Genomic DNA, 22,213 nt, shown 5'->3' with positions numbered 1-22,213 from the left:
TGAGCTCGGCAATATTATGGCCAAGGAGTTGACGGAATTCATCATGAATAATGTGTTGATGACTAGCATAGAATAGGAGCGGCATAGTCGTCTTTTGTATTGCAATGCTTAAAGATCGCCAAGTGACCCTCCAAAGATACATCAATGCCCGGGAGATAGTTTTAGTACCTTTACGCCGATATCGGTATCTTGGCGGCTACGAACACGGCGCGTCTCCAATCATTGACGCGTTACCCGTGATTCGACCATGATCTCTGCCAAACGTAACTCTGCCCAAGCATTTTGTTTCTTGTCGTCCTGATGGTGTTGTGTCCGATCTGTAGCAAGCCGGTTAAGGAATTCGACATCAACAGACACCTTGATTCAAACTGCACCTCATTCCTCGAAGGCGAATCCCCACCAGCGACACAGGCGCCTTCGGCAACGCAGGCCAATGGAGCAAAAGGGAAGAGTGGTAAGGCAGCGGCCTTCTTCACACCCGCCGCGAAGAAGAGTGCGACTCTGCGAACAGATGAGGTAGCATCCTCGTCGCCAGCTGTACCAACACCGATCTCGAAACCTTCTATACTACCGTCGAGTACAGTTCCAGTCAAACGGCCGCGCGAAGAGGATGAAGAAGTGCCAGCGGGATTGCAGAACAAGGCAGAGGGAGTTGCACCTCCTGCAAAGAAGGCGAAAGACGCACACAAACCACTGGCAGAGCGCATGCGACCGCAGAGTCTGGACGAAGTGGCAGGACAAGAGCTAGTGGGGCCACACGGAGTACTGCGCAATCTGATAGTATCGGATCGCGTACCGTCCATGATATTATGGGGAGGGCCGGGCACAGGAAAGACAACAATCGCAAGGCTCATAGCACAAACAGCAGGGACGAGATTCGTGGAGATCAACAGCACATCGAGCGGCGTAGCAGAATGCAAAAAGCTATTTGCAGAAGCAAAGAATGAGATGGGGCTCACGGGTCGGAAGACTATCATATTCTGTGATGAGATACATCGCTTCAGTAAGAGTCAACAAGATGTCTTTTTGGGGCCGGTCGAAGCGGGCCAGGTCACATTGATTGGAGCGACGACGGAGAACCCGAGTTTCAAGGTCGTCAATGCGCTGTTGAGCAGGTGTCGGACTTTCACACTATCGAAACTATCGGATGAGGATATTTTCGGCATTCTGAAGCGGGCTTTGTTGCGGGAAGTACCTGGACTGCCAACTCCGTCTCCGAGTCCGTCTGCGGAGGAAGATTCGGAGTTGGCAAACACCGCACCCAACAGTTTCCAACTACTCTCGGAAGATGACTATGCTCTCGTACGATACCTTGCGGCGTTTGCGGACGGAGACGCACGAACGGGCCTGAACCTCTTGGAACTGGCGCTGGATCTCTGTCAGAAGCCTGGCACAACTACCGATGATATCAAGAAAAGTCTCACACAAACACTAGTCTATGACCGCGCAGGAGATCAACACTATGATACAATATCAGCCTTCCACAAGTCCGTTCGCGGAAGCAACGCCGATGCGACACTCTACTATCTCGCCCGCATGCTACAGTCCGGAGAAGACCCCCTGTACATCGCTCGACGAATGGTAGTCATCGCGAGCGAGGACGTCGGACTTGCAGACAACACTATGCTCTCGCTCGCAACAGCAACGTACTCCGCAGCCGAAAAGATCGGAATGCCCGAATGTCGCATCAACCTTGCCCACTGCGCGGTAGCATTAGCGCAATCACCAAAGTCTACTCGAGCATACCGGGGCTTGAATGCCGCGTACAAGGCATTGAACGAGCCCGGTATTGCGGGATTGCCTGTTCCGATACATTTGCGGAATGCTCCGACTAAGTTGATGAAGGAGCTGGGCTATGGCAAAGAGTATAAGTATAATCCGGACTATGTGGATGGGAGAGTTGTGCAGGACTACTTGCCGGAAAAGCTGGAAGGGAGGACGTTCCTTCAGTCGAGGGATCTTGGGGAGAAGATTGATCCGGAGGTTGTGGAGATGGATGAGCAGATGAGGTTGGCGGAGGAGCATGGGCATGAGGGTGTAGAGGAGATTTTGTTGGGGCCTGATGGGGATTGAGAGATGCCAGGGGTTGCGAAAAGAGGATCCATTGCCGAGACACATACCCGGACCCCAGATGTTGTGAGGGAACCCCAGACGGAGATTAATGCCGCTACACCGTCATTCAAAGGAGTCCTTCGAGCGGAGCGTCGACCTGTGTTGGACGAAGCTCACCGGGAAAGTCATGTCGTCCCTCCCAGGAAATTCTGTATACTTGGAAGATCAAGGACATGCCTAAAGGCGTGGCATGCTTCTGATTATGAGCGAGGACTAAGGGGAACCGCTCTCATGCCAAAGCTGGATGTCACGCTTGGAATCAACGCCAAGCTGAAAGTGAAAGCATTGGATGATCTTTGAAAAGTGGACTTGCTACATATCATACGCACTATCAAGTCGTCCAACCCGACCATCTTGCTCAAGGCAGACCAGGCAGCAGACTCTTAGAATCTTTGTCACTTCTCAGAACTCTGCCCGAGGTCGCCCGCTTCGGCGAAGTCTGCTCCTTATACGGCTGCTTCTTCACCTTTGGCTTCGTCACCTTACTAGGCGCCCTCTTAACCGGTCCCTCACTCCCCTCCCTCTTCTGCCTCTCCTGCTTAGCTTTCTCCCTCTTCTTCGCAGCCTTCTTCCTCTCCTCCGCAGCCTTTATTTTCGCTCTGTAGATCTTGCCGACACCGCATTTGTCGACCATGCGCGCGTGCGTTCCTTTGGGGATTGGCTGATTTGTTTTCTCTATCTCTCGGTCGGGTTTCATGAACCGGGGACCGCTGCGAATGTCGGGTTTGGTCATTGTGGGGTTAGGAAAGGACTTTTGTTTGGTTGAGGTGTGATGGGCGCGGAATTGGCGTTGGATTTGACAATGATTGAGACAATTGTCAGTCGGGCTACATTCCAGCCCGCACTTATGGAGCCTTCAGAGCTGTGAGCTTTCTTTTGTTCGAGTCTGCATGCGGACTGGGGTTGAATGGGATGGGGGCATATCTCTTTGTCCATTCTTGATCGACAGTTTTCGCTGCTTGGGAATTGAAGAGGAACAGAGCGGTGGACTTTGGATTGGATTGATCAATGGTCGAGAGGACTCTATTGCTATGGAACAATAAGCTGGAAGAACACTTGGTCCATGAAGTTGACACGCCATTAACTCGTGCATCTTCATAGATGTTATCTGACATGATGCTCCCTTTGTCTCTGCTTTTGGCTTGAGCTTTAGGAAGTTGTGTGGCAGGATGCTGCGTGAAGAATATCTGATGATGAGTTTCTGATCATCAAAGTGCTCGTGACATGCCTTACAACGATTTTGGTAGAGGGATCTGGCTCACGTCACTTCAAGTGTGAATACCTCACCGCAAGATCAATCTCAGCGTCACCGCATGTCTTACGCTGATCATGCTCAGAACCACGCAATCTCAGGTCTCAGGATGTTGGATTGCTGATGATGCTGAAAGTGCGTTTGCTCGATTCGGTCGGTGACTATCGCTCAGTGATGTTGATCTTGTGCGATTTCAGGGCATGCGATGTAAGCAGCATGAGGGATAGATCCCTTCGTTTTGTCTATGTTTGTTCACGATGTCTTATTAATGTGAGGATGATTGAAAAGCAGACCCCGATGTGCAATGATGATCTTGCAGGTACAAAGTACGCATCCTCTGACCTGGTCTGTGCTCCGTCATCGTGGCTGCATTTGGTCACGACAGCGCTGTCTTCGACTCACGGAGCCATTTTCGCAACTGCTCACCTTTAACAGCAAAGCTTCGATGGAGCACGAGCGGTGTATTGTTGGTCCCAGCCATCGATCGGAGATGCAGCTGTCATTTCATCGCATGAACAAACTCCGTTGAGACGCGGAGTTCCTCAAAATCACGGCAGGTGACATCGGCTGACCATTGGTCAGCTAGCGCGCCCTAGCGTGTCAGTGTACGGTTGCCGCAACCGCTTTTCACGCCCTTCTGTCAAACTTTGTTCTGACGGTATACCTGTACGTTTAGTCAAAGCGAGCCACACTCTGTTGAACACGCCTTGCGAAGTAAATGTTGCTTTGCAATGCGCGGGACTCACCACAAGCGAGGAGTAGAGTCATACTGGCATTGCGTAGGTCTGTGGTATAAAATGGTCGTCTCTCAACCTGTTTCTGTCGTATCATCAGCATCAGAATCAACTCAATACTCTCAGATCTCACATTGAGAACAGATCTTGCGCGAAAACAGAGCAAGCAAACAGCTCAGCCATCCTCCCACCTCAACCAAAACAACCAAACAACATCACAATGGCAGCAGCAACAAGCTTCTTCCTCACCTCTGAGACCAGCCCAGGCAGCCGCAAATACATGAGCTCATCCAACAGCACATCGCGATCATCTTCCTACAACGCATCCATCCAAGAAGAGTCTGCTGCTCCTCGCAAGAACCAGACCTTGGACAGCATCTCAGAAACCGGCTCCTTCATCTCCATGGACAAGTTCATGAACGAACAAGCCAAGTCTGGCAGCTCCTCGAGGCGACAAGCAGTGTCGAACAAGCTCCGAGAATGGCGATCTGAGTCCCATGCCACTTGGAAGAAGGTCCAGCCATACTATGAGGACTTCAAGTACTGGGTCATGATGGGGCCACACTAGAGGATGGATCTTGTTGAAGTGTTTATTGGAGGTCGATGACTGTTTTCGGGTTCGATTGGTAAATCCAGGATTGACGGGCGCTGGAGTTCGGGCATGCACTAGAGTTTTTCTTGCAAGGTGTTGTATGCGGCTTTTGAGATACCAGTAGATGAGTAATGAGATAATTTTGACCTTTCTTTGGTGTCTGTGATTCGATTTCACATCTTGCGGGGATTTGTTGTGGACATCATTTCGCACACGTCAAAGCCGCAACGCGACGAGTCTGTTAGATGCCTTAGGCACTCACCCAATCCTGGTTTCCTCTCGACACCCTGTGCGACTGCACTTCTCCCCATACCATACTCACATTCGTCAACTTGGAACACTCAGCTTTCCTTCTCCATCAAGAGTAACACAATACCAAGCGGTCTAGGCTGTAACCCTTGTCACATGCGGTCTGGCGATGCATTCCGCAGGTGCCTACGACCACGATCACAGGCACAGCCATCGCAAACTGTCATGACTTTGCCATCAGCGGGTCCGATCGAGCAGGCAGGCCACTTCTCATGACCATGGCAGCTTCGGTCACTGACATCGACTACTCGTGATATTTTCGCCAAGCAGTATGGACTCATTCGATAGCCAAGCGGTCTCTGACATGTGTCTCTCGAAGCACGTGGAACTAGTGCTCTACCACACGAGCTACACTGTTCTCCTAGCTTCGTCTGGAGTAGCGCGAAGTCTGGACCTCAATATGGACAGAATCAGGATTAATGTATGGTGAAGAAGTCAATGGGAGTTCTCTTTATGCAATCGTGGAGCCTTTCAAGGAGGATCTCAGAGCTACGTTGGTTGCGTGACTATGCTCAAAGTGGTGAGGCAAACAGCTAATGACATGGGAGCTTCAAGATTGACCTGCCCGTATGATATCTGGCTGTGATCAAACTCGTAGGGCTGCTGACTTTGCATTGTTTGTCTCATGGTACGGTCAACCAGTATATCTTCCTGCTCCCTGCTGCTGTTTTTCTAATTTAATTCCCACACGTTCAGCAGCATCGAACAGCACAAGCCCCTTTGGACAAGCACATTGATCAAGCCTACTTTGGCATCTACCGTTGCTACTTGCAATCAAAAGTCTCTTTGGACAAGCATATCAGTCAAGCTGATCTCGGACTTTACCACTGCTGCTTGCACCTTCAATCTCCTTTGGACAAGTTTTTGAATCAGCCTACTTTGAACTCTCATATCGCCGTCTGCATCAACGACCTCGTCTCTTCATCAACACCCGTTATTGTTGAGTGGACATGCGTTCGACGCTTCTGTTGGTTCTCTACGCCGGCGCTGTGGTGTGCTTGCCGCATGCCGCAACTTCGCCCGATGATGCAGTGAAAAGCAACACAACTCACAAGATATTGCTACGCTCCCCGATGAATCCGGTAGGCGGGAGTGGAAGTGGGAGTGGCAGTGGAAGTGGGCAAGGCACAGGAACGGGCAAGCATCCCGCTAGCCCAGGTGAATGTCAGGGCAGTCCGAAGCGAGTCAAACCAGATGTTGACACTCACAATGAGAATTGCTTCCGAGGTGCTGAGATCGAAGATCTCTTGTGGTACACGACAGAAAAGATTACGGAGACATACGGTCATGACTACTCCAGGGGCTTGGACTCGCGTCAGCTGCGTAAGAAAGGATGGGAGCTCACTAATACGGCGCAAGATATGAACAGCCTTTGTCCCGAGCTGGAAGGACTTGAGCCAGACTGGGACACTCTGCGAGGCAGAGCCGGCGATTTCAATAGGTATTTCCCGAAACTGCAAGTCAAGGCGGGCTTTGGCGAGTGGGAGACGCATTCCAGCCAAAATGAGCTTCGCACCTCTTACGTCAACTCTTACAGTCGCAATTATAAAGCTTTTGGTAAGCGTGTACTCCTAAGCCGCCGACTAGATTGCGTATACTGATGACAGCCAGTGATCTCTTCGGCAGACGACCAGGTCTGGAAACATGGCATACCATCGGGCCATGTCCCAGTTCAAGCCCAAGCCGAGGAAAGTATTCGCTGGGCAGACATAGCTTACTACGACTGGGCTATATCTAAAAATCATGCGGGAACTGGATTTAAGACCAAGCCGCACCCAGACTCCACTCACAAGATATCCCCCACACCGAATTGGTTTCTGATCCAATCAGCTGCCGTATCGCCGGACACAAAGACCGTCACCAAGTATTGTCTGAGTCTTTTCGGCATTGATGCGTTGCCCGTCTGGCCCAAAATCATCACTTTCCCGACTGGCTCATACTGCCACAGATTGGTCCTGGGTACAGCAAGTTCTGCGGAGGTTGCTCAATTCCTGATTACAAAACGTTGGGTGCTGGGCCACAAAGTGTTCTCGTCTGTCACGATATATGCCACAAGTGAAGACAAGAAGCAAGAAGCACCAAATTTGTTGTGGCAGACTGCGGAGTTCCATGACAAACTCGATGTTATGAGACAGTCGAATAACGAGGCTGCTTTCCCAGGGACACCTGACGGATATCCACACATGTTCAAGCCAATTCCCGGAGGGCAGAAGGCATAGAGAGCTACTGGATGGGCATGTTCAATTGCAATTGCCAACGATGAAAATCGGAGCGATTTGGAACAAGACATCTGATACAAATGTTGAGGAATTCAATCATGTGAGATACTAACACTTACCCTGTGGATGTACATTGCTGACTGCGTATTCAGAACTCAACCGGAATACGATACGGTGTTTCTGCGACAGAGGTTATTTGTCAAGCAGACCAATCTGGTGATTGCAATATCATGCGGATATAGTTTATTCTGGAGATTGTTGGAGCGGCTGAACAAGTTCTATATCTGCGATATAAGTGAAGCACAGTAACCCATGGTCTTACCATCTCCAAATGTCAACTCTGTGATCTTGGTGCACACGAGGTATTTTCAAATAGCTCTGGATGACCCGGGGCCATCGAAGGTGCAGCATGTGACGACGGCGGACAAAGCCGTTTGAGGAAGATCTCAGAGGTTGACAGTCGCTTGCGGTGGCGTGAAGCAACCAAACGATACTGATAAGATGCAAAGTCATGTTTCTGTTCCATCGAGGCTCAGTCCAGCCGCCAAAGGTGACGAAGATGGCACTGTGTAGTAGGCAGATTAGCAGAGCGAGGGCCGCTATAGCTCGGTGTAGTAAGTGTGAGATCCAGTGTACTCTCATCACTGCGTTCGTGTTGAGTCCAATAACTGTGAGGCGATGACGTTCATTGGCGAATTATAACTTTGTTAAACGACAAGCCATGTAGCTCTTATTTGACGTTTAGATATTGGTCGCTACGGTGGCACGGCTAGGCTATGCCCTCGTACCTGCAGAACTTCCGGTCGACAAACCTCGTCCTATCATCTCATGTTTTCCGATGACAATCGATGACGGTAAAGCAGAACGGCAGACGAAGAATGTCGTACTGTTTGTCAGCAGTTCCACAACCTTTTGAGACAGACGAGCGATAGGGCTAGAGAGAAGCACAACTAGTGCATGATCGTGGAGGAGCAGCCTCGCACAAGAGGATGATCTTTGCTTGTAGTACAGCTGACGCGAATGGTAGCACGAATACATCGCATTGTGTGCCAACAATACCTTGGATGTGCGGAAATAATCAGTGGGATGGCCAGAGGAAAAGCAGCTAGAGAATTTTCGCGGGAGGGGTGCTCAATATGTAGTCGGTGACTTTTGATGGTATAAGCCATCGCCCGACTATTCCGTGATCTGTTTTTCGTTACTGCCATCGTCCTCGTTGCCCCTGCGGATATGAATCAAATTGATGGTAATGAACAGTCAACTGGACAAGTGGTGCCATGAGGGGTCCAGCTTCTGCGCATCGATTTGGTCGATTATTGTCCCGTCAGGAGCCTTCGAAAATAGAGCATGTCTTCAATGTATCTGAGACCTGTTGATCAGTATGGGGCGAATGAGGAGGGGCCAGTAGAAAACGGTTATGAGGCGTGGAAGCCAGGAACGGCAGAATTGACACAATTCCGAACAAACTTTCGTTCTGGCGACGTGAGATTGACTGCTGACGTACAAGCATGCCACGACGCGGTAGCGATAGCTCTATCCACGAGTGGCTCATCAGGTGTCTCGGAGCAAATACAGCGAGAGTCCAGCACGTGGGCTGGATGTGTGCGGAAAAGGCATGCTGTCAGCCCATGTGCCAGGCACTCCAGGCCAACAATGCGTACTTGAAAGACCTTCTGCGACTGTAGGTCTCAGAGTCTCGTAGCAACAGCACTTTCATTACGACAATCTCAGGAAATGCTCTGGCAAGTCGCAATCAGTCTCTTCTTTCTGCCAGTCGGCCAAGGCGCACCAACAGACTCGAAGAGATCCAATACTGGAGGGTCATCGCAAGGTGGACAACAGCCAAATGTGGCGCCGGTAGGGAACACAGACACGCACAACCCTTTCGCGCTCATGGACCACTACAGGCTGCAAGGAGTAAGCCTGTTGAACGTAATGGGACAAGAAGATGCTCGTCAGCTTGATTTATACCGCAGTCCTTTCAAAGCCGAGGACTTCTGCGATCCAGATCATGGGATTTGGCAGTCTCTGAACCGTGATCCAGACACGCTCTTGGGGTTACAAAAAGCGATCCCTGAGCTCGAAGGTTTGGTTGGTGTTAAGGGCTTCGACTCGCCGGAGTCCGCGGTGAGGTGGTCTGATGAGGAGCTCTGGATTGACGAAGCAAGGGTCTTGAATCCATCTCCCGATGAACTTGAGTACCGAAATCTACTAAGTGGACCAAACAAAATGATTAGTGAGCTTGAATCCAGTGAAGTAGCGCCCCAGATGACGCTGACTATTTCTAGTTTCACTGCTACGCGAAAGTTCCGTCATTGCAGACGCAGACCGAGATGCCCAGTATGAGACCAAACTCGGGCGATGGTCCGACGTGACGTTCCTGTCGTATGGTCTCCTGGTGACCGCTGGCGAGGGCGGCGAGGTGAACAAAGATTTCCTGAACGAGGCACCTGAAGGCTACATCCCAGTTCACAAGAGATTGGCCCCGACTTGGTTTTTACAGCACGATATCGAGGTACTCGACGAGCTCACCGATGTCGTCCAATTCTGCCTGGGAACTTATCACACTTGGACACTCGCCAGCTGGCCAGGGGTCACGTTTCCCATTGGCTCGTTCTGCTATCTGGCACTTCTTGGAACCGAAACCGGAACGGAGCTCGCCATGTTCTTCGTCAGACACCGTATGGCAATTGGTCGTGCGATTTTCGGCTCAGTGACTGTCTTCAAGGACAAATCTGGCAAAACAAATTTGTTGTGGTGGGCAGCTTATGACGATGCCATTGTTGAGAGGCTTGGGCTGGAGATGAATGTGAAGAATTCGAAGGCCAATGACGCTGCCAGGAGACTTGATACCTCCGATAATGCATTCCCTTATCCGCTGGCACCTGTGCGTGCTCCGGGCAACCATTTATGAAGTGCAAAGAAGGTCGATATTAAGGTGATGGGTCCGGGAGAATTGTGCTGGGAGTGTTTCAATATTCTGCAGCTCTGGTTCGGTTTTTCCTTCAAGCTTCGAAAGGTCGCCGTGGGTTTCGGCTTTTTCGCCAGTGAAACTTCTCGATAGGCCTTTCCAAGCGAGCCAGTGGTTGTCAACGACACAGCTTCATTTTGCGCCCTCAAAAGGAAGAACTGCTTCGTGAGTTTCATGCTATGCTGAGATCAGCTCAAGCGACAGCTTCTCCTTGTCTTCAAATAGATAAAGACATGTACGACCGATCTCCCAACTCGATTGATCACCCAAACCATCCTTTCCCTTCTTTTCGTTTCTGTTCTGCGCGCTCTTCCATCTATCATATCATGATCAGTATCCACGACAGGCATTAGTACCGTGTTCGCTGTCACTTACCCACTGCTTCTTACACTGCTTGTACGCACTACAACATGCATCAGCATCCAATGCGGGAGCAGTATCTGGTCATACTTACTCAAAATAATCCTGACACATCGCTCGGTCACCTCCATTCCTTCGTAAGCACTTCAGACTTCGATTTGCAGCATCCTGGCATGGATCAAAATATTCGCTGTAGCGCTTGCTGTACAGATGTTAGTCCGAAAATGACATTGTGGCGGAATTTGGTGGCGACTAGGAGGCGCACCTTTCGAAACGGGAAGAGCTTTGGGTCCACTCGGTCTTCTCAGCTTCCTCGACTGTAGTGTTTTCCGGTGTCACATCCTTCGACATGATGTCTTTGATGAAGGATTGATGAATTGCATGAACATCAAGAAACTAAAGTGAAGTCGCATATGCACAAGGATTCCCGCACGGACGTGGCTAGCATCGGCTGCAGCCGAGAGGCCGTTTTCACAGTGGCAGCTGCAACACACACCAGGAACCGACGAAGGGGTTCAGGAACATGTTCTTGGAAGCGGCTCTCGCGCCTAAAGCGAGGTACTGCAGCAGCTGTACGAAAATCGGCCTCGTGACTGAGTCGAATATATACTCATATGCGATCCATTGCCCGATTTGGGCCGAAATTCCGACAATTGGTATGCGTCTAGCCTTTTGGATCCTCACACCATCAGAAAGGTGGTATTGCACCATAGTATCATATAGACCTGTAGTTTCAGCTCCGCCCCCTCGCTTTTCTCAAGACCCTTCTTCACGAATTCAAGCCTCAGAAAGACCGCAAGCAATACGGCACAGTAGGGAGGGAAGTAAACATGCCGGCCGTTGCTCAGAGTCTGCTTGATCAACTACATCTATGCTTGGAGACGATACGGAAGGGAATGGGCTCCTACCTGGACTATCTTGAAGATGGTGGGTAACGCAGAAAGCTGTCGGCTTCAGACATCACGCTGACAGACATGAAGCCGAATTCTGATGGCAGAGCCAGCCGAGAAGGGCAGAGATCGTAGCCCAGAAGTCGATCACACATATGCAGTCCTCCGAAAGAGAGTCGGTCTGAAAGACCTCAACTTGAGAGGAAGGCCAAACGAAGGATGAATTGGCTGAAAAAAATGGTGGCGTTCGGATTTAATTTTGATGCATGGAGCGTTTTAGCGAGCGAGCAGTGGACTTTGAAGAGCTTTGAGGAAGAGCTTCCTTCAGCGATGCTGATATTTGAGCTCATGGTCGAGGAAAAAGATCGTTTTTGGGACTGTAGGTAGTGGAGACGCTGAGGGGATGGCCGGCAATCGTCTCACTCCTCGTCCGAATCAATTTCGTGTCGTCGTAGCCATCAATTTTGTGACAAGTCTGACCTGCATTTTCTGATCGTGATGCGATGCGCAGCAAAATGTTCGTACAACCAAGGAGGTGGAGAGGAAGACTTGAAGCATTGAAAGGCAGGGAAGAAACGGGGCGTGATGATTGATCGGCGGGGAATACCGCGCTAGCGTAGTTCGGATGATCCGTGCCGCACGCGACTACGTAGGGCTGGATCTGATTCACTTTCAAATGTTTGACGCGACGAACTCCAGAAAGCCGTTGATGCCATCTTCACATTCTGCAGCTACTCAGCCCGCCTGAGCTTCACTTATTACAACGTGTATTTGGATCATCACGTGTCTGCGGCTCCACACTCGCGGTGGAAGCTGCTCCAGACGAGAGCTCATCTTAGGAATCCCACATCCGCCACGACCCTTGCCCCTCGACGACACGTCCAACACAATACAAACGACACGTCCCCATGACACCAACAACGACCTGAACGACGCGACGCATCTCGCAACAACACCATCTGTCATGGACGAATACCACGAATCCGAAGGCGGCGCACGCAAACGAATCAAGATCTCGAAGACCTCCAGCCGGCCGGTGGGAAACGGCCCAACCAGTCCCGCCATCGTCGCCTCCAATACCCAGATCAAGCAAGAAGCAGGACCAAGCGAGGGCGTGCTATTGCCAAAGACAGAGACACAACAAGATGCCGGCCACAGTCACGACGGAAGCTGTCATCATGAGCAGTCGCTGCGGGCGTTGCACACAGACATGGAGGCCATGAGACAGCTCATCACGTGCAAGATGTGCTATAGGTTCTTGTACGAGCCGTATGGGCTGACTTGCGGACACACATACTGCTACAGCTGCCTCTCTCAGTGGATGGCGACGGCAAGAACATGCCCAGACTGCAGAGCCCGGGTGAAAGAGGAGCCAAGGCCGACTTGGGTCATCCGCGAAATGGTCCGCGTTTTCGTGGGGAAGAGTGAATTGCTGCCAGATGGAGAAACCACCGAGGAGCACGAGAAGATGGCGAGGGAGGAGGCAGAGATCGTGGCTAAGGACAAAGCCAACACCAACGTAGAGACCGGAGGTCTTTTCCGTGGACACTTCGGAAGGGGCACGAGACTGAACCCACTTACGGCCGTGCGAGACTATGCCGACAATGTGTGGAGATGTCCAGATTGCCATTCCGAGGTGGAAGGACGCAGATGCACTGGATGCAGAGCTCCGGTTCGTATCGATGCTGATTCAGATGAAGATTCCACAATGACGGACGACGACGAGCTCGATGGTTCACTCGCAGATATGGATCACGACGCCGATGTGGATCTTGGCCTAGACGGTCACGTCTTCTTCGGCTCTGAGGGCTTCGGCGAAGGCAGTAGTGACATTCACGATGGACTGGACCACTACGACGAGGCGCGACTCCACTACATTACTGATCTCCAAGACCATCCGCATGTACATCGGCTCCTAGACTCGGAGGATTCTGAGGACTCGGAAGGAGGCAGCGACATGGACGGCTTCATTGATGATGATGTGCATTTCGAAGAGGACGCCACTGTCGATGAAACAGAGGATGAGGCTGAAAGCACTCCTGCACGTCCGAATGCTTCGCAGCAGCGCCGCAGACCCATTCTTTCCGATTCTGATGATGATGACGTCGAGGAAACCACAGGGCCTCGGCGTGTGGTGCCCAACATTCAACGTCTCGCTGTGCCTGATTCAGCAGATGAAGATGATAGTGACGATGGACCGATCGCCAGCCAGAACGGTCGGCGACGCGGCGCTCGTCCACAAATTGACAGCGATGGGGAAGAAGATGAAGATAGCGATGGGCCACCAGAGGAGACAATGGTGGACTTCTCGAATCTAGGAGCCTTTTCTCCCGCCACAGAGCACAGCGATGACAGTAACGGAGAAGAAGATGAAGATGCAATCGAGCAGCCACGCGGAATGTACGACACTGATGAAAACGATGGCGAAGATGAAGACGAGAGCGACGAAGATGCATTTCCGGTCGTGCAGCAGCGCGATACACGTGGAGCAGGCAGTCGTACTCAGCCATATGCCTTTGACGATAACGAGGACGAAGACGAAGATGGCAACGAAAGTGATGATTCTGATGAGAGGGGTATGCAAAACGGGTGGGCCCCCAGCGCTGCACGTGTGACCTCGCCCCAGATCTCAAAGCTAATCTATATTTCAGATTCTACGTCTGAGCCGGATCTTGGATCATACAGTCATCGCCTACATACCCGCGGCCCTCGCCGAAACCGCCATCGCAGTCCACCGCCTTCTTACTCGTCCCTCTATCCACAGGGCAACCCGCGCGCACAGCCGACATATCGCGCGAGTCGAATCCCAGCAGAGGTCATCTCGAGAGCCGCTCGTGTCGCTCAAACTCGTGGTGCAAACGCGGGGCAACCTCGCCATCCCTTCCAGCTGTCAAACACGTTGGCGCGCCTGAACGCCGCCCGCCAGCAGGATCAAAATGATCACTTCCCTGCTCCTGGCCAACCACATCACTTCGGTATCGTCGTGGATTCGGAGGACGAAGCCGAGATCGCAGAATATGCCTCAGGTTCGAGTGGCAGTAGCAGGACTTTGCAAGGCGATCCTGCACCTCCTGCCAGCATCACGGTCACGGTCGCTCGACGTCGTGGGAGACGAAACCGCTTCCGTAATGCAGTGCCTCAATCGGATGAGGAGTGAGATGCTGCGAGCGTTCAGGGTGTCACTGGCATGTTGTAAGAACTCGGGCGTGAGCGGCTATGGTATGGAATTCAAAACTTCAGCACGAACTTTTCTACATAGCTTAAACGGCTGTATTGATCCCGAGGATCGTCTTGAAGCCGAGAAAGTACAAGCGTTTTAATGAGCATTCGTGGCACTTTGTCACGGGTTTTGGATGCATTTAATCTGATTTTCATTCGTTTTTGGACCTCGCTGCATGCATGACTTATGTCTGTGCACTTGCGATTTCAGAAGCTCTTCGCGCGTCGCGCTGCGTTTGAGCCTGGTCGTCGTCGTCTACCAATCTCCTTCCAAGCAAGACGTGGCCAACAAGTAATTGCCAAGTGCTGTCCAATTTCCTTTCAATGCCAACGGTCCTGTCCTGCTGGTCACAATTTCATTTTCGTGCTTTTTGTGTCGTTCTGTGAGTCGCCTTGGGGGTATCATATGCTTCATGTCGTCTTCGCGCCGTTCAGGGGAGGTGTGGGGTTGTGCTTTTTGTGGCCCATCACTGCTAAGCAGCACGCGCAACGCGTTTCTTGCTGTTGTGCATTGAATGCTCCTGCTCAACTCACGGCCACCACGGAGTATACACTGGCCATTGACCATCACCGTCACCCTGACCATCAACAGGTATCATATCGCCCAACTCCGCAAGGTCATACTGAGCCGGCATGTGTCCATCCAAACCTCCGAGACCATATGGGACAGGTATGAACTCATCCAGAACCCCAAGGTGAGTCTCAACGGACATGTATCCAAGCGGGCCCTGGTGAACAGGCTTGACGGGCATGGAGTCACCTAACCCCTTGATGTCACCCTGAATAGGGACGATTCCCCCCAGACCCATTGGACCGCCCTGAACAGGTACGTTCGTGCCCAGACCCATAGAGCCACCCTGAACAGGTAGGATGCTGCCCAGACCCATAGAGCCACCCTGAACAGGGACGATCTCGCCCGGACCCATAGTGCCACCCTGAACAGGTAGGATTCCGTTCAGACCCCTAGGAGCACCCTGAACAGATACAGTTCCGCCCAGACCCATGGGGCCACCCTGAACAGGGACGATTCCGCTCAGCCACTCATTGTCACCCTGAACAGCTGCGATTCCGCCCAGACCCATAGAGCCACCCTGAACAGGTACGAGCTCGTCCAGACCCCAAGGATCACCCTCAAGAGACATGGGTACGGCCAAACGCCTAGGACCACCCTCAGCAGACACAAGCCCACTCGCAAATCCGCTCTGAAGAGACATTCCTGGCTCCACGACCTGTGATTCAGCTGAAGCGATTGCTTTGCGCTTGCGGGGAGCCTTTTCCTTCTCCTCAGTTGGAGCGATGGCTTTGCGCTTGCGGGGAGCCCTCAACTTCTTGTTCGCCTTCTCCTTCTCCGCCTTCTCCTTTGCCTTTGCCTTCGCCTTCGCCTCCTCCTTCAGCTTCTCGAGAGCCTCCTGAATGGTTGGGCAGTTGCCGTGGAGCCGGATGTCTATGAGGCTAGGGATCGAACGCAAGGCAGTGAAGCCCGATATTCTGAATCCAGGGAGGCCAGCTGTAGAAACCTGTACGCTCTTGAAGTGTTCTTCATCAATCCAGATATCGAGTTCCTTGAGGTAAGGCAGTGCAGCGACCATTTTGGCGACTTTGGAAAGCTCGGCTTTGAATCCTACTTCGATTGAAAATGCGAGGTAACGGATGTGCATTCGACGGGCTTCTGGCGTTCTCTTGAGGAAATCACGCAGGCGTCCGATGTTCTCAGATACGAACAGGTTATCTCCGTAGAACACTGGCATGGCCTCTTGGTAGATCTGCTTGCTGACTTGGAGCAATGCCAAGTGGAGCGCTGGAGGTGAACATCGAATAGAGACTCGTGGCAACTGCCACACCGTGATGCGACCAGGCCATCTGGAAAGACCCGGAAAGGGCTTCTCATAGTCCTTGGAGAAAGTAGAGAATGTCGGCTCCACGTAAGGCCCCGTGTTGACATTGACGCCAGATCTGGGCAGGAGCAGTGCCATTTCGTAAATACGCAATCGCAGCTCGGTCGGCAGGTCCATAAGACGGAAGTGTTGGCTAGAAGATGCGCGAAGGAAGCGATGCAGGTAGCCACGCGCCGCACTGAGCGAGTTCAATGCCCACTTGCTACCATCGGACGTCGGGAACTTGACAGGGTCGCCCTCAGGAAGCTTCTTGCCATCTATCTTGCGATGAATCGGCAGATCAAGTTCGGAGAAGATCTTCTCAAACTCGACAGAGATCTCCTCTGTTGGTCCCCAGCCGACAGATGCCCCACCGAGTTTGGTGTGGAACGCCAGGGCTTTTTGCGCATAGTAGCGAAACTTGGTCACCATCCAGAAGTGGATGGCTTCCTTGCTCAGCTCTCCCATGATGACGAGGCATATGACGACGATCTCAGCTAGCGAAAAAGGCGGCTTCTTGTCGGGCTTTCTGAACGGTTCGATCACAGAACGAACCTCAGCCTGTAGATCAACGAGCTTTTGCGCCTCTGAAGAGAGATTAGACTGGCTTGACGGAAGAGTGGCGATTTGTTGGGGATCAGAGCTACCGGCGGTTGAATCAGACTCGCCATTGAATACGCCGTCCTCAAACTTGGTTGGAGGATCTTGCTCTAGACCGTCGTCGTCGTTCGTGGTCATGGTGTGCGGCAGTGGTACTCGACAAAATGGAGTACTGCCAGCATCGACACAGTGATATTGTGTGACGACAACTTCGGAACACAGCGGTTTGAAGAGGCGCGACCTGTGCTTCTTGATTTGCTTGCGTTGCTGTTGTGGTTGGAAAATGTCGATGCGAAAGGTCAGAGTGTTGCCGGTATGTCTGGCCGCCTATGGAATAAATACTTGGCACGAGGGACACACTCAAGCCATAAGCCTCACCCCGTGCCGGGGTAGCCCCTTACGTGCTGGCATTCACTCACACCCTGCAGTGAACGCTATGCTAGGTCTCATAATCTTGAGCTGAGCCCGTGGCTTGCTGTCTGGGGCAAATGGGAGCTGCGCTTGCACCAGCGTTCTTGCGACAGGACACGTGGACTGCGCGGGTCGATGAGCAGTGACAGGCATGACTCTACTCTACCAATTTCGTGTTCTGGTAAGTTGGTGAGTAAAGAAGCGGAAAGGGAGAGAAGGTTGTCGGTGTCCCGAAGAAGCTTCCATACCAAGCTTGTCCGCCCTTGGTCAGCCGCTATGACCGCATCTCGACCACCTTTCGCACGCCAACGCCATTTCTGTTTCCTCGCCAAAATTGCCCGGCCTCTAAGCAGCGAAGCACTCTACATACCAGTGGAAACGAGCGCGAGAAAGCAGGAATCCTCCAACAGACCATCAAAGTCCGCTAAATTTGCACCAACAAGGATCAACCCGCCGCACGACTCAGACGATGGCAGAAACTACACCAGCAGCACCTGCGGCCAATGGCGCCAACGATCAGAACACAGGAGGACGCGGAGGCCGAGGCAGGGGCGGTCAGAGAGGCGGTGCGTCGCGTGGAGGCTCGTCGAACAGCTTCAATGGCGCTCCCAACGAACGAGGGACCGATAGAGCCGGACCCGAAAGCAGAGGAAATCGAGGGCGGGGCAGAGGCAGAGGGCGGGGTGGAAGAGGTGGTCGTGGCGACGCAAACCACAACAACCGCGACAGAGCATTCAGCAACAGCCAGCAGGACTCATCAGCAGTACAACCGCCTCCGCAGCCTGGTGGGCCGGGCGTCTTTGGTGCTCGCCTGACCAAAGACGCCGCGGAGAAAACCCAAGGCGAGGGCGCAGGGGCGGAGGTTGAGGGCGGCGACGACGTCGAGGCGGAAGTGTGCTTCATTTGCGCATCTCCCGTTTCGCACAACAGCGTTGCGCCCTGCAATCACCGCACCTGCCACATTTGCGCCCTACGACTGCGTGCGCTGTACAAGACCAAGGCTTGTGCGCATTGTAGAACGGAGGCCGCAAATGTGATATTTACGGATGATGCTGAGAAGAGATATGAGGATTACAAGGGAGGAGACTACTTCAAAGAGGACAAGAACTTAGGCATTAGCTACGAAAAAGCCGAGATCTTCGAGGATACCGTCTTGCTGTTGCGGTACAACTGTCCAGACGAGGACTGCGATGTTGCTTGTCTTGGCTGGCCAGATTTACATCGACATGTGAAGAGCGTGCACCAGAAGGTCATGTGTGATCTCTGCACAAGGAACAAGAAGGTCTTCACTCACGAGCATGAACTCTTCACCCACGCGGAGCTGAAACGACACGAGAAGTTTGGAGACGACAACCCGGGAGCTGTTGATCAGAGCGGTTTCAAGGGCCACCCAGAGTGTGGGTTCTGCAGAAGACGCTTCTATGGCGATGACGAACTTTTCTCGCACTGCCGTGAGCGTCACGAGAGGTGCCACTTATGCGACAGAAGAAACGGAGGAAACAGTCCTCAATACTTTCTGAACTATGATGCTCTGGAGAAGCATTTCAACAAGGACCATTTCCCATGCCCTGACAGAGAGTGTCAGGAGAAGAAATTTGTCGTCTTCGATTCAGAGATGGATCTGAAGGCACATCAAATTGAACAACATCCCAATGGACTCACAAAGGATGCCCGAAGAGTGGACCTCTCTTCCTTCGACTATCGGCCTCAGTACCAAGAACCTACACGTGGCAGGGGAGGTAGGCGAGGAGGCCGCGGACGTGATCCGAATGCAGAGCCTATGCCAGCGGCCTCAGCCGGTAACTTGAGCCGAGCGGAACTGGCTCACCAGCGGGAGCGCGAGATTCATAGTGCACAGTCTGTGACAGCTCGCTCATTCGGAGGTCAATTGACAGCAGCAACTCCTGCTCAAGCCTCATCACGACCAGCACCTGCTCCAGCTCAGCAAGCTCCGACTGCCGCCGCTCCACCTTCACCTCGACCAGCTGCAGCGCTTACGCCGCAAGATCAAGCACGTCAGCTGAGACATGCCGCTGTAAATGAGCGCGCTTCGAACTTGGCGCGCAATGAAAATGTCAAGATGGACGAGTTCCGTGAGCGTGTCTCAGCATATACGAGGGGCGGGATTTCAGCTGGCGATCTCATCGACGCATTTTTTGCTATTTTCGACACATCATCAAATGAGATCGGTAAGCTCATTAACGAACTGTCAGACATCTTCGAGGTTCCCGGCAAGCGCGAAGGACTGCTCAAAGCATGGGCGGACTGGAAAGCGGTAAATGAAGATTATCCTACTCTGCCAGGACCTGCTGGTGCAAACACAACTGCAGCTGGTGTACTCGGCAAAGGTGTCGGCGCGTCGCGTGTGTTGAAGCTCAAGAGCTCTACAGCCAAAAGTTCACAGTCGGCTGTCTCTCGACAGGCATCATGGGCTTCGGCAGGTAGCTCTTCTGCGGCATCTTCCAGCAATCCATTCCCATCACTCCCTCCTCGCAATGGCGGACCGTCAGTAGCGGGTCGGGGCAATGCAGCGCCTGCTCCTACGCCCAGCTGGCTCGCTGTCCGACCGGCAGCAGGCTCTAGTGGCCAGTCGCCTGCATTAACGCCTTCGAGCTCCGCCCGCGCGTCGCCTGCTATTGGCGCCCGGCAAGCACCAGCAAACGTCAGAAGCTCGGAACTGTTTCCTGCTCTTCCGGCAGCAAAGAAGCCTACCAGCACTGTCTTCTCACCCGGCTACACTGGACGAGGAATTATTAGAAATAATTCCGGGACACCCAATGTCAGCGCGTGGGGAGGAGGCAGCGGTACCAGTACTCCGGCCGCAGAGACTCCGGCGCAAACGGATGAAACTGTTGCGAGGAAAGGTAAGAAGGGGAAACAAATCATGTTCAAATGGGGTTAGGGTACTCGAGTGTTACTTCTCACCAGGATTGTATCTCGATCTGACGCCTCAGCAATGCCATTGCTCGTTGCTTCGTGATTTGATATTGCAGCAACAAATGATTGCACTCGGCAACGCAACAGGATAGACTCTTTGCTAATGAGACGTGACCTACAACAAGCAATGAATGATGACCACAGACTTTCTTTCCTGGTCTCAACATTTTCCGCAAGCACTTTGCGTTTGATTTCTGCTTGCTATACGCGTCGCCAACCTTCAATTGTAGCAAACCTGGAGCGATATAACATGTGGCAGACTCTCGCCTTTCAGCATTTATCCTCGCACAGATCGGAACATCAACTGCAACGAAAAGTTCAGAACCAACAACAATACCACCCACGAGATCAACTTCATCATCAAACATGCCTGCAAGCGAAGCTACATATGCTTTTCGCAAGCACACGCCGCGCACTGTCGTCGACATACCTACGTTCAAGGATTATCTGATTCAAGAACGCAAGGACATCGTCAACCCGCTTCGAGACGGTAAAAACGATTCTGGTTCCAGTGAAGATTCAGACGAGTTCGAGAAGGCCAAAACTGCGCAATGCAATCGCCTCGAAGCTCTTCTGGAAATGCTCAAGTACTCGCAAGTGAACAAAGATTTACTCGAGAAGGAAGCGGCGCTTGCAGATACTCTCGACATCATCTGCACTGCTCCAGCTTTCAGCAGCTACCAGAAGGCTGCCCAAGAGCTGAAGACCCGCTTTGCGAAGTCAAACCACGGCGCCGGGGAGCCTGTCTCTATCATTCCCCACTCTGGGAAGGAGAAGCCATTAAAATATGGCCACAATGGCTTCACGCCTGGTGATACTTGGAGCCTCCAGCCAGATGTCGTCAAGGCCGGCGTACACGGTGCACAGGTCGGCATCTACGGGCATCCGCTATCTGGAGTCAGGTCTCTCTCACTCAGAAATGGCGAGAACACCGGAACCAGTCTGAACAAGGACGAAGGTATCAAGGTCCTGTACGGAACTCGCGGAGGTGCCGACGAAGAAGAAAAGGACACTTTGCCTGCCCCAAATCGTGAGACTTTCTCACTGTACGCTTCAATTCGTACCAGAATTCCTGTCCGCGTGTTACGCTTTGCTCCCTCGCTCGGTCCTGGACAGAAAGCACCGCCAGCCGGTCTTGGTCCGGAAGTAGGTTGGCGATATGATGGGCTGTACAGGGTCACTAGAGTTCAGGAGGCCACGAACGAGAAGAGGGGAAAGTTCGAGAAATTCACCCTTGAGCGATCGCCACTCGACGATAATAAGGGCGTGTCATTTGCCGATTGTCGTGGCGTCGAGAGCTCCGATGGAGAGAAAGTCGAGTCTGACAAAGAGGTTGCTGACGCCAAGGCTGAGCGCGCGCCGCATGGATGCGACTACTAGCAGGATGACGGTGGATATGGCAATGCTCAGGGCAAGATCGGTCAGGTTTGTGGTGACGCGATGGAGCACATGGCAGATCAGGAGGTTGAGAAGAATCTCAAAGAGGCTGACAGGTCAGATCATTCTGAGCGTGATGGAATATCACATTGCTGAGAGCACTTCTCCAATGGTTGAAGCATGCTCATGAGAGCGCAAATAGCTCATCAAGGCGGAAAAGGCATCAAATTTCACTTCAAGCTCATCTTTCACTTTCCACATCCCAATGTTGACAACCATATCTCACACCTTACTCTTGCTGTGCCCATTCATTACATTTCACCATATGCTCTGCGCTCTCTAATATGTCTCTACTT

General features: G+C 52.3%; 10 protein-coding genes across 10 annotated transcripts; 7 read left to right on the top strand and 3 right to left on the bottom strand.

Annotated features, from left to right (window-relative positions):
• Positions 1–300: 300 nt before the first annotated feature.
• Positions 301–2,073, top strand: RHO25_013097 (uncharacterized protein; the record flags this gene model as incomplete). The annotated part of the gene is made up of 1 exon (XM_023604363.2): positions 301–2,073. The coding sequence occupies one exon, from the start codon at positions 301–303 to the stop codon at positions 2,071–2,073; it is 1,773 nt and encodes a 590-aa protein (XP_023450565.1).
• Positions 2,074–2,470: 397 nt separating this feature from the next.
• RHO25_013096 (uncharacterized protein) lies at positions 2,471–2,845 on the bottom strand (the record flags this gene model as incomplete). Its single annotated transcript, XM_065603642.1, has 1 exon — positions 2,471–2,845. One exon carries the CDS (start codon positions 2,843–2,845, stop codon positions 2,471–2,473), a length of 375 nt encoding a protein of 124 aa, XP_065459714.1.
• A 1,473-nt stretch (positions 2,846–4,318) lies between these two features.
• RHO25_013095 (uncharacterized protein) lies at positions 4,319–4,666 on the top strand (the record flags this gene model as incomplete). Its single annotated transcript, XM_023604362.2, has 1 exon — positions 4,319–4,666. The coding sequence occupies one exon, from the start codon at positions 4,319–4,321 to the stop codon at positions 4,664–4,666; it is 348 nt and encodes a 115-aa protein (XP_023450567.1).
• A 1,406-nt stretch (positions 4,667–6,072) lies between these two features.
• Positions 6,073–7,218, top strand: RHO25_013094 (uncharacterized protein; the record flags this gene model as incomplete). The annotated part of the gene is made up of 2 exons (XM_023604361.1): positions 6,073–6,556; positions 6,611–7,218. The coding sequence occupies 2 exons, from the start codon at positions 6,073–6,075 to the stop codon at positions 7,216–7,218; spliced, it is 1,092 nt and encodes a 363-aa protein (XP_023450456.1).
• A 1,734-nt stretch (positions 7,219–8,952) lies between these two features.
• RHO25_013093 (uncharacterized protein) lies at positions 8,953–10,132 on the top strand (the record flags this gene model as incomplete). The annotated part of the gene is made up of 2 exons (XM_023604360.1): positions 8,953–9,454; positions 9,507–10,132. 2 exons carry the CDS (start codon positions 8,953–8,955, stop codon positions 10,130–10,132), a joined length of 1,128 nt encoding a protein of 375 aa, XP_023450457.1.
• Positions 10,133–10,451: 319 nt separating this feature from the next.
• Positions 10,452–10,900, bottom strand: COX23 (Mitochondrial copper homeostasis protein; the record flags this gene model as incomplete). The annotated part of the gene is made up of 4 exons (XM_023604359.2): positions 10,452–10,505; positions 10,565–10,592; positions 10,644–10,751; positions 10,815–10,900. The coding sequence occupies 4 exons, from the start codon at positions 10,898–10,900 to the stop codon at positions 10,452–10,454; spliced, it is 276 nt and encodes a 91-aa protein (XP_023450454.1).
• A 1,503-nt stretch (positions 10,901–12,403) lies between these two features.
• RHO25_013091 (uncharacterized protein) lies at positions 12,404–14,596 on the top strand (the record flags this gene model as incomplete). Its single annotated transcript, XM_023604358.2, has 2 exons — positions 12,404–14,015; positions 14,091–14,596. The coding sequence occupies 2 exons, from the start codon at positions 12,404–12,406 to the stop codon at positions 14,594–14,596; spliced, it is 2,118 nt and encodes a 705-aa protein (XP_023450455.1).
• A 592-nt stretch (positions 14,597–15,188) lies between these two features.
• RHO25_013090 (uncharacterized protein) lies at positions 15,189–17,270 on the bottom strand (the record flags this gene model as incomplete). The annotated part of the gene is made up of 1 exon (XM_023604357.2): positions 15,189–17,270. One exon carries the CDS (start codon positions 17,268–17,270, stop codon positions 15,189–15,191), a length of 2,082 nt encoding a protein of 693 aa, XP_023450458.1.
• Positions 17,271–18,012: 742 nt separating this feature from the next.
• Positions 18,013–20,445, top strand: RHO25_013089 (uncharacterized protein; the record flags this gene model as incomplete). The annotated part of the gene is made up of 1 exon (XM_023604356.2): positions 18,013–20,445. The coding sequence occupies one exon, from the start codon at positions 18,013–18,015 to the stop codon at positions 20,443–20,445; it is 2,433 nt and encodes an 810-aa protein (XP_023450459.1).
• Positions 20,446–20,846: 401 nt separating this feature from the next.
• Positions 20,847–21,860, top strand: RHO25_013088 (uncharacterized protein; the record flags this gene model as incomplete). The annotated part of the gene is made up of 1 exon (XM_023604355.2): positions 20,847–21,860. The coding sequence occupies one exon, from the start codon at positions 20,847–20,849 to the stop codon at positions 21,858–21,860; it is 1,014 nt and encodes a 337-aa protein (XP_023450554.1).
• Between the last annotated feature and the right edge of the window lie 353 nt (positions 21,861–22,213).

This window comes from Cercospora beticola, chromosome 9, assembly GCF_033473495.1.
Source record: "Cercospora beticola chromosome 9, complete sequence".
Classification (NCBI taxonomy): Eukaryota; Fungi; Ascomycota; class Dothideomycetes; order Mycosphaerellales; family Mycosphaerellaceae; genus Cercospora; species Cercospora beticola.
The sequence above is the reverse complement of the archived record's forward strand: the minus strand, read 5'-3'. Positions and strand labels throughout refer to the sequence as shown.